At 46.6% G+C, this 10,586-nt stretch overlaps 1 protein-coding gene across 1 annotated transcript in view; it reads right to left on the bottom strand.

Moving 5' to 3' along the window:
• Positions 1–4,681: 4,681 nt before the first annotated feature.
• The window catches only part of smfn (small fragment nuclease), a gene marked incomplete at its 3' end in the record, with an annotated part of 10,530 nt that continues 4,625 nt past the window's right edge, over positions 4,682–10,586 (bottom strand). Inside the window, exons 5-7 of the mRNA XM_084443429.1 lie at positions 8,361–8,469; positions 6,004–6,057; positions 4,682–4,802 (exon numbers count right to left, since the gene is read on the bottom strand). Of these exons, the coding sequence (XP_084299555.1) occupies positions 4,682–4,802; positions 6,004–6,057; positions 8,361–8,469 (284 nt within the window). The remainder of the gene's footprint in view (positions 4,803–6,003; positions 6,058–8,360; positions 8,470–10,586) is intronic.

The raw sequence follows: 10,586 nt of genomic DNA, 5'->3' as shown, positions 1-10,586 counted from the left end.
GGGTGGTTCAGAGCCCTGTAGGAAGTGTGGGGTAGTAGGGGTGGTTCAGAGCCCTGTAGGAAGTGTGGGGTGGTAGGGGTGGTTCCCTGTAGGAAGTGTGGGGTAGTAGGGGTGGTTCAGAGCCCTGGAGGAAGTGTGGGGTAGTAGGGGTGGTTCAGAGTCCTGTAGGAAGTGTGGGGTAGTAGGGGTGGTTCAGAGCCCTGTAGGAAGTGTGGGGCAGTAGGGGTGGTTCCCTGTAGGAAGTGTGGGGTAGTAGGGGTGGTTCAGAGCCCTGGAGGAAGTGTGGGGTAGTAGGGGTGGTTCAGACGCCTGGAGGAAGTGTGGGGTAGTAGGGGTGGTTGAGCCCTGTAGGAAGTGTGGGGTAGTAGGGGTGGTTCCCTGTAGGAAGTGTGGGGTAGTAGGGGTGGTTCAGAGCCCTGTAGGAAGTGTGGGGTAGTAGGGGTGGTTCAGAGCCCTGGAGGAAGTGTGGGGTAGTAGGGGTGGTTCAGAGCCCTGTAGGAAGTGTGGGGCAGTAGGGGTGGTTCAGAGCCCTGTAGGAAGTGTGGGGTAGTAGGGGTGGTTCAGAGCCCTGTAGGAAGTGTGGGGTAGTAGGGGTGGTTCAGAGCCCTGGAGGAAGTGTGGGGTAGTAGGGGTGGTTCAGAGCCCTGGAGGTCCAGGGCGGCACGGAGCTCGGGAGGAAGAGCGGCTGGCTGGGGATCGCGAAGGTCCCCGGTTCGATCCCTGCTCCCGGCAGTGTGCCGAAGTGTCCCGGGCCTTTCTGTGCGGAGTTTGCATGTTCTCCCTGTGCTCGCGAGGGTTTCCTCCCAAAAGAACCCCATACGAAGAACCTGAAGAACAGATCGCTAACGGTGTCCGTCCCTGACGAGGACGGACAGGAGCGCTTGGATTGGTCCCCGGGCGCGTCCCCCGCACGCTGCCTACGGTCTGCTCCCGGCTGCCCTCGGAGGAAGGACGACAGGATTGGTTAAGAGCAGGAGAGGCATTTCATCAGTGGACACTTCTGTCATTTTGTGTGTGTGTGTGTGTGTGTGTGTGTGTATGTCTCACTATATGACAATAAAAGTTGTTTGTTTGTTTTGAAATGTTCCGGAGTGTCTCTGAAAGAAGTGTGCTGAGACACAATGAGAGAGAAAGAGGGGGAGAGAAAAAGAAAAGTGAACAAAAAATGGCCACCACTTATACAGCGCTTTACAATGGCCCCTCATTCACCCATTCACACACACACATTCACACACCAATGGCGGCCAGCTGCCATGCAAGGTGCCACCCTGCTGGTTGGGAGAAATTTGGGGTACAGAGCCTTGCCCGAGGATTCGAACCGCCGACCTTGCGATCATTGGACTCTACCGCTCCACCTCCTGAGTCACATCCGCCCTAGTCTCTCTCCAGACTCTGGGCCATTTTGCCGCCCAAGCTGGTGTTCTGAGGGCGTATCAATGGGTCAACATTGAGAGTGACAGGTTGTAGCAGCGAATGAGAGACGCTAGCCCAGGTTAGATGGGCGGGGCATATCTATGGGTGGGAACGCCTGATCCCCAAAGTCATTACTGATTGGTGTCGCAGGGATTCCTGTGAAACCAATGAATTGCCAGGATTTGAGCACCAGATTTTTGCATGAAGTGCCCCAGACCCATAGAGAGATCTGCAGCATGCAGTAACGTATTTAGCGTAGCTTATGTAGTGTATCAGCAAAATAACTCTCATGGGTCTGGCGTTGAGACTACAGCCGCCCCAACGATGGCTTCGTCAAGGTGACGAGGCTGACGGCTCGGTCACATGTCGGAACTAAGGGGCGACCCGGGCCTTCACACCGGGGGGGGCGTAGAAGACACAGGCAGTGTGTGTGTGTGTGTGTTTAGGTAGGTGTGTGCACGCGTGTCTGTGTGTGTTTAGGTACGTGTGTGAGACGCGTGTGGACGCGTCCCTGAGACGGTCCGGCGCAACGACCAGTCAGCCTCTTCATCGACCTCCACTTGACCCAGATAGCAAGCGGATCTGGGCCATATACAGGCCAGATCTGGCCCTTGTGGCTTAGTTCCGGCCCATATATGGCCCAGAATCATTACACATCCGCTTGCTATCTGGGGAGGAACGCGAGAGCCGGGTGCTAGTGCTAGGGATCTCCGGGGAAACGGGTGAGAGAAGCATGTGACGCTGATGGCATGATTCAGCACACACCTACCTAAACAGGCACACACACACACACACACACACACACACACACACACACACACACACACACACACACACACACACCTACCTAAACACACACACACACACAGCATGCAACAATACACACACACATACACATGCAACGGTACACAGACACACACCTACCTAAACACACACGAGCACATGCAACATGCAACAGTACACACACACGCACACAACAGTACACACACATACACAGATGCAACAGTACACACTCGGACACACATGCAAAACTACACACACATGCAACAGTGCACACACACATACCTGTCGCTTAGCAGCAGGTCATCAGCTCTGAAGAGAGAGAGAGAGAGGGAGAGAGAGAGAGAGAGAGAGAGAGAGAGAGGGAGAGAGAGAGGGAGAGAGTGAGAGAGGGAGAGAGAGGGAGAGAGAGAGAGAGAGAGAGAGAGAGAGAGAGAGAGAGGGAGAGCAGACCGCTGATGGAGACTGTCTGTCGCTGCAGTTAAATCACGCCTGATTTAAGACCACGGGAAGACCTTGCAGGAAGAATCGTTTTTTAAAACGCACTTAAAAGTGATAGTGGGCTGGTGTGTAGACATAAGAGAACGAACACACACACACACACACAACGGTTCATACAGTTCATGCACATCACACACATATTCATTCATACGCATTGTAAACACACCCAGACAAACACAGCCTAATTCATTGACACATACACACGTTATTTATTTAGAGCTCAACAAAGAATTCTATATACACACCATCTCTATTTATACTGACCCAACTGCCCGATGGTGTCTGTGTGTGCGCCTGTATGTGTGCGCGTGTGGACACTTTGATGAGACCTGGCAAGGTAACCTCTTTCTTTCTTTCTCTCTCTCTCTCTCTCTCTTCCTCCCTCCCCTGTTCGTTCCACACCCACGATCCACCATCCATCCACCATCACTTTTATGTGGGTTTTAAAAAACGATTCCTCCTTGCAAGGTCTTCCAGTGGTCTTGAATCCGGCGTGATGTAACCGCTGTGGCGGCCAGAGTCTCATTCACCGGTCTGCCCTCTCTCTCTCCTCAGAGCCGATGACCCGCTGACCATCCGGACAGGAGGGAGAGAAGGGTGTGGAGCTGTCTGTCCATCCGTGAGGAGGGAGGGACGCAGAGGACCACTAAGACACAGGCCATTAACTCCACAGAACTCACCGTCCCTCAAGTTCAAACGGCAGGACACACAGACGGAGACAGGACGACGGGGGAATTACATTTGGTTATATTTCAAATCCATATATTGTATAAGATGCATTCAGAGCAAGACAGGGGAGGTGCAGGTTGCTTGTTGTTCAACCTTGGATAGTTCACTGGTGGTCACTGTTCTAATCTAGAGTAATGTTATTTCAGCATTCGCCACATTGCGACGATTAGCTTGTCTGCTGCAGCTCTAATGAGGTACTGTTGATCATGGTAGTTAGCGAGTGGCAGTTCACATACTGTATCAGCCTCAGTCTGTGCAATTAATTAGTTCTCCGTACAGCTGGTATACTGCCCAAGGTGACTCATTCTACCACTGTTCTCACTGAGGCCTGGGGAAGAACAGTGCTGGTTGCTGGTTTAGCTGTCAGGTGGCCTAGGCCTGTGGTTTGAGAGAGATTATATATCTCTCTCATATACAGTATTTCTGTAATAAAATCTATGACCTTTGCTGTATCAGTGGATAGGCAGCACCCCCTACTGTCCTCTTCGCATCCAAGTGTAATTGATATTAGAGCACACTGCCACCCAGTGTTCATTTTTGATCAAGACACCTCCCGAGCAAAAGCCATGTCATATCAAAACGTCTTTGGTACACACTGCACAGCTGCAAAAACAGAAAAGACATAACATTCTTTTTAATTTTTAGAATGACCATTGAGTTTATTGTCTCATTGGGTGTCATTACAAAATAATAATGAGTCCATTCCAACAGAACTACTGGACTTGGATTTCAACAACATAGGAACAAGCACAAATTCACGACGTTTTTTTCACTTTAAATGAATCAACCATCAGATGGAAACATGTACAAAGTAGCTTTGCTCAAAACTCCTACATGTTCACATGAATCAAAGCTTATTGAACAGCTGAATAAAATAGGAACTAAACGGAGCGCGAGGGAAGACTGTCACTTGGCAATGAACTCACACCCATACACACATTCATGCTAACTTTCAGCTGTGCAAAGAATATTTAGGTTTTCACCGCCTTCTTAAAATCTTCACCTCCCCGACTACCCCCCCCAACCTCCATCTCACACACTTGTTACTGTCTGATACCACCCCCCCCCCCCAATCCTGGATCCCAGACTGGGACCCCCCTCCCACACCTTAACCCCCTGGATCCCAGAATGCGACCCCCCTTACGCCCCCCCCCCCCCACTTTCCGTCTATCCTCCCTCAACTTTTCCCCCCCCCCCCCCCCTCACACACACTTGTTACTGTCTATCCCCCCTTAACTTTTTTTTTTTTACCCCCCCCTCACACACACTTGTCTCCGTTCTCCACAATCTTGCCCTTCTTCTCCTCCATCTGTGCCTTGAAGACGTGGGCTCTGTAGAACCGCAGCTCCTTGATGCTCTCCTGAATGTCGCCCAGCGCTCTGGACGCAAAAACAATCACATACTTCACTTTTTTTTTTATCCAGCAAATCAGATGGAAATCGAACCCGTACGGCACACGTCATCTTCAGGTGCATCTCAAAAAATTAGAATATTATGAAAAAGTCCATTATTTTCCATAATTTAATTCAAACAGTGAAGCTTTCATGTATTCTAGATCTATTACACAAAGTGAAATATTTCAGGCCTTATTTGTTTTAATCTTTATGATTGTACAGTATGTTCATTTATACACTCAATACTTGGTGGGGGCTCCTTTTGCACAGATCACTGCATCAACGCGGTGCGTGGCATGGAGGCAATCAGCCTTGAAATATCTCACTACATGTGTAATGAATCTATAATGTATGAAAGTTTCAGTGTTTGAATTAAATTATGGAAAATAATGAACTTTCTGCATTATTCAAATTTTCTGAGATGCACCTGTACGTTGTCCGTATCAGATGGTTTCCATACAGTAAATTGACATTGACAGATACATACAAAACACAACAGACTAGTGTGGCTGTGGCCTTATAGTCTGCCAAAGAACAACCATATTCAACATAACAGTTTCCTACTAGGACAATCTCTTTATTTGAGACTAGTGATGTGTCTCCGCTGGTACGATCTCTTTATTTGAGACTAGTGATGTGACTGCTGGTACGATCTCTTTATTTGAGACTAGTGATGGGACTGCTGGTACGATCTCTTTATTTGAGACTAGTGATGTGACTCTGCTGGTACGATCTCTCTATTTGAGACTAGTGATGGGACTGCTGGTACAATCTCTTTATTTGAGACTAGTGATGTGACTCCGCTGGTACGATCTCTTTATTTGAGACTAGTGATGTGTCTCCGCTGGTAATATCTCTTTATTTGAGACTAGTGATGTGTCTCCGCTGGTAATATCTCTTTATTTGAGACTAGTGATGTGTCTCCGCTGGTACGATCTCTTTATTTGAGACTAGTGATGTGACTCCGCTGGTAATATCTCTTTATTTGAGACTAGTGATGTGACTCCGCTGGTACGATCTCTTTATTTGAGACTAGTGATGTGACTCCGCTGGTAATATCTCTTTATTTGAGACTAGTGATGTGACTCCGCTGGTACGATCTCTTTATTTGAGACTAGTGATGTGACTCCGCTGGTACGATCTCTTTATTTGAGACTGGTATTGTGACTCGAGTGTTCAGCCTTGCCTGTGGGAAGCCTTCTTCTGTGGTGCCAGCTTGTACTCTTCAGGAAACCACCGCCTTTGAAGCAAAGAGAAAAAATAAATAAATTAAATCATGTGCCATATTGGTTGTTCCCCCAAAGCCGCGCCATTCTGGAGCTGCGCCAGGCTACTGCCACTTCCGCGTTATCCCCATGATTGACTATAGGCCGCGCCATTCTAGCACACGCCATTCTAGGACGCGCCATTCTAGGACGTGCCATTCTAGGACGCGCCATTCTAGGACGCGCCATTCTAGGACGCGCCATTCTGGGACGCGCCATTCTGGGACGCGCCATTCTGGGACGCGCCATTCTGGGACGCGCCATTCTAGGACGCGCCATTCTAGGACGCGCCATTCTAGGACGCGCCATTCTAGGACGCGCCATTCTAGGACGCGCCATTCTAGGACTCGCCATTCTAGGACGCGCCATTCTAGGACGCGCCATTCTAGGACGTGCCATTCTAGGCCGCGCCAGGCTCTATACGATTGCTTGGCATGGTGGATAGGCCTACATTGGATATCTTATAATCGCTCATATTGTCAAAAAAACGTGTTGTGAGAATATTTAAAGGAATAGAGAGAATGCTATATTTTGCTAGGCTATATTTTGATGATATTAGAAACATCACTTAAGTTCAGATATTGAAGGTTTATAGGCCATTGAAATAGCCGATCGCCTTTAATAGCTTATCGTTCAAAGTCAAAAACAAACTATATTCACATTGCTGGCCATTCATCCATTGTGAACGCTGGAGTGATGTGTTAATCCGGCCATTCCGATGTTGAGTCCCTATCAAACAATGCCTTTAATGGTTTATGGGGAGCTACAGTAGGCAATGTGTTAATGCCATTGAAAAAGCCGATTGCCTTTAATAGTTTATCGTTAATTGTTCGAAGTCGAAAACAACAAAGCCTAAAAAAATGTCATTGGAATGCCTGTAATCAAAGTCATTCAAAGGCGTTCACATTGCTGGCCATTCATTCGTTGTGAATGCTGGATAGGCCTATAATCATCAGCAGTGACATAAAACGAGACCCTTTCTTTCGCATAGCCTACATAGTTTGTACAACTTCAGCATGGCTCTGTTAGTCATTTCCTTATTGTAGGCTACTTTAATAATCATTCTTAAGGCTTTTGTCTATCTAATGATAGAATAATATATAACCTAGATCAATAAGAAGCCATCTCAAGGAGTTTTAAATAAAGGCTTTAATGAATGAATAAATTAATGCATTTGACATCTATGTTTTCAGGGAACCGTGACTTTAGCACTAGTTTACCCTTTTATTCCTTTATTTCATTATTAAAGTATTATAATAATAGTATTATTATTTGTTTATAGTGTGATGCAAACATGTGTGCTTGTCATTTGTTTAAATATAATATTATTAAATATTAGATATAAATATCCGTGAAAGCCCCTGTTTATTTGCATTTTTGGTAGGCCATTTCTGTGAGTCATTCCAAGTAGGCTATCCTATGCTGATATTTGCCGACACAACACTGGAAATAGCCTGTCTCATGCGTGGACATAGACATCTGTTGTTTTTACATTATGTATTTACAGGAAAAGTGGAATTAGGAAATCATTTGACGGTTCGTTCTAACACAAAGTTTCAATCCTTTAATAACTGGCCTTTTCATTTTGTAAACTCTGCTTCATTGATTAAAAAGAAATAAACATCTTATTTCAGTTTTCTATAAAATCATGAATACGTCAAAAGCATGGTGCGGTAAACGCGTATTGCGGGAATAACAGGACCTTAAACCTCCATATTGTGTCACGGTTCACTGGAAAATAAGTGATAATGCCTTAATCTTCAACAACAGAACCTTTTCAACGCCTACGAGCCCATTTGATGGAAAATAACCCGACTAGAGACGGAATGAATTAACACTAAAATGTGTTTACCAATGACAAGATCAGCGGCCATGTGCTTGAAATGCAAAATACAGCCATTAAACAAGAGTGAACGGGCTGATAAAACGCTAATGGCACTTCACACTGTACTTCACAGGCTCGGAGCTCCACTTTCCCCGCTCCCGGCCTTATCCACTCCCATCAGTGTGAAAGCATGTCTGGGCATAGCAGATTAATATCCAGACATGGAGGGAGACGGAGCAGGCTAGAGTAGTTAAGTGCTAATGGGTACAGGCAGACACCGTCAAGTGGGCGTGATGGTGGGGTTGGCCTTTGAACTTCACAAAGACCACGGGGGGGAAACATCACTACAGGTACGCTACGTAGAAAGAGGTCATTGCTGTCAGAGAGGAGGTGGAGTAACGAAAGCAGTGACTAGTGGTGAGACTTTGAACAGTGTGAAACACACGCACATACCCACAAAGCTCCTTGATGGTGCTGACGTCGATGATTCTGTAATGGAGGTGGTGCATGAACTGGGGCATGTACTTATCCAGGAACTTCTTGTCAGCGTGCACAGAGTTACCTGCGTGAACGGAAAGCACAACAAAATACACGATAAGAGTGTGTGACCAGGCTACAGGATGGGCCGGTGCCGTTTTGAGTTATTGATAATTGTGTCCGTGTCCTCCACTGCCCCAGAGTACTGAAGAGCTTGAATATGGGGCTTGGAAGAGCTGGAATAAGGTGGTTGATTTCCATGTACCATAATGGCATGTAGGACAATATTTTCACAACAAGCTCTGGTTTATTTAAAATTCTCAGTTGAAGCCTCAAGTGATTTCTGTGTCCCTGGTCTATGACTGCCACCATGTGGACAGGGGTGACACAGGCGTTAAGGATCAGAGTGGGGGAGGAGGGGTGTGTTTAAGTGTAACAGGTGTTAGAGCTAGTGTTGTCATGATACCAACATTTTAGTTTCGATACAATACCGACATGAATTGATACTTTTCAATACTTTTCCTGAAACACTAAAATGTTATTATTGATCTCTATTTTTAACAAACCTTAAGAACAATGCCAATAGATTAATTAAATTAAAAGCAATGGCATTCAAAATGCCGGATAACTTGTCTTTGTCACACTAGTATTGCACTCAAAACACAAACTTTTGGAACAATGAGTATCAATAAAATGAACTAAAGCATCTGGATTAACATGACAACTGTCAAAAAACATGATTTTTTTCTCTTTGAATGATACAGTACATTCTGTCCCACTTCCTAGCCCATTAGACTGCTTAGCCTGAATCTTAGTCCTAGCTCGGCGGCTGCCTCTGGCTGTTTTTCAATCTTCACTCACTCAGTCCCATTGCCTTCTTGAGATTCCTGGCCAAGAAAACACGGGTGTCTACGTGTCCCTCTGTCAATCTAGGACGTCTTAACTGCAGATATTTCCAGATGCGCTGAAGACACGTTCCGATGCACAGCTTGATGCTGTAACGCACAGATACTATTTTGCAAATTGAGCCTGGATGGGCAGGTCTGCCTCATGGTGTCTCCACCAGGTCAGGGGTCCTCTGCAGGGCTGATGTCCCTTAATTGTTTATAGTCAGTGGTTTAGTTTGTCTCTGGGTGTTGTGGGCGTGGGACAACCTTGTCTTGTACAACCATCTGCCCCCTTCTTTTCTGAGGTGATAATGCAGAGCAAAGTTTTTAGATCACTTTTTTTTTCCTGCATCACCTGCTCCTGTATCATCCTTTGTGTCTTCTTGCTCCTGCTTGTGCTCTGGCAGCTGGACTGTGTGTTTTAGGAGCAGTTCCCTCTTAACTCACTCTCCCATTGTAACAAATATATTCTTATATCTTGGATCTAGGAAGGTGGAGGTTCAGTGCCGTCTTCAGATCGTGCTCACCGTACTTCTTTTCAAAGTCTTCCCTACTTCTCTGCTTCATTTCCAGCACCAGTGGACTGTCACCTTCCTCATCTTTCAGGCAGGCTTTCATCTTCCACATGAGTGGCGTGACAGATGAGAGAGTTGTTTTCTCTCTACTTACATCTGGGAAATCACTGAGTGGAGCCAAGACATCCCTCACCGTTTCCAAGGTTGTCACGTCTGCATCTTTGGGCATGAGGTGCCACTTCAAAACTGTCGTCCGCCAGAACAACAGAGACTTGCTTGCTGCTGCTCACAGAAACGTTCCACCGTATCAAAAGGTGGAACCCTGTCAGGTGGGCTCATCATGGATCAGTTTATGTTGTGGGGCCTTTAACATTTTCGGTTCGTCTTTCAGCAGTCGTGACATCTTGTTGGATCTTGAGAAGGCATAGACAGTCTTGCCGAGTCGGGACAGACGGCTTGCCACACGATCAATCTCTATGGCTTTCTTGATCGCCAAATAAAAGGTTGTGGCCAAAACAGGGAATCCAGGAGTAGTCAGCAAATCCCTTTTGATTGTTTGAAGCATTATCTGTTGTGATACAACACATTTCGGCCATATCTACCCCCCCTAGGAATCTGTGATAATATCTTCCAGGGTCAGCTGTGTGGTCAGAGTTCAATGTAGAGCCTCCTATGCACCAGGACTGCATTTCCCAGGATTCTCTGATGAATTGGAGTGTTACAGCCATGTATGTTCTTACAGCTCTGCTGTTCCAGAGGTCCGTGGTGCAGGAGAAGAATGGCTTTGCTGTGCACCGATT

This window comes from Borostomias antarcticus (genome assembly GCF_949987555.1).
Source record: "Borostomias antarcticus genome assembly, chromosome: 1".
Lineage (NCBI taxonomy): Eukaryota > Metazoa > Chordata > Actinopteri > Stomiiformes > Stomiidae > Borostomias > Borostomias antarcticus.
This window is presented reverse-complemented; position numbering and strand designations above follow the sequence as displayed.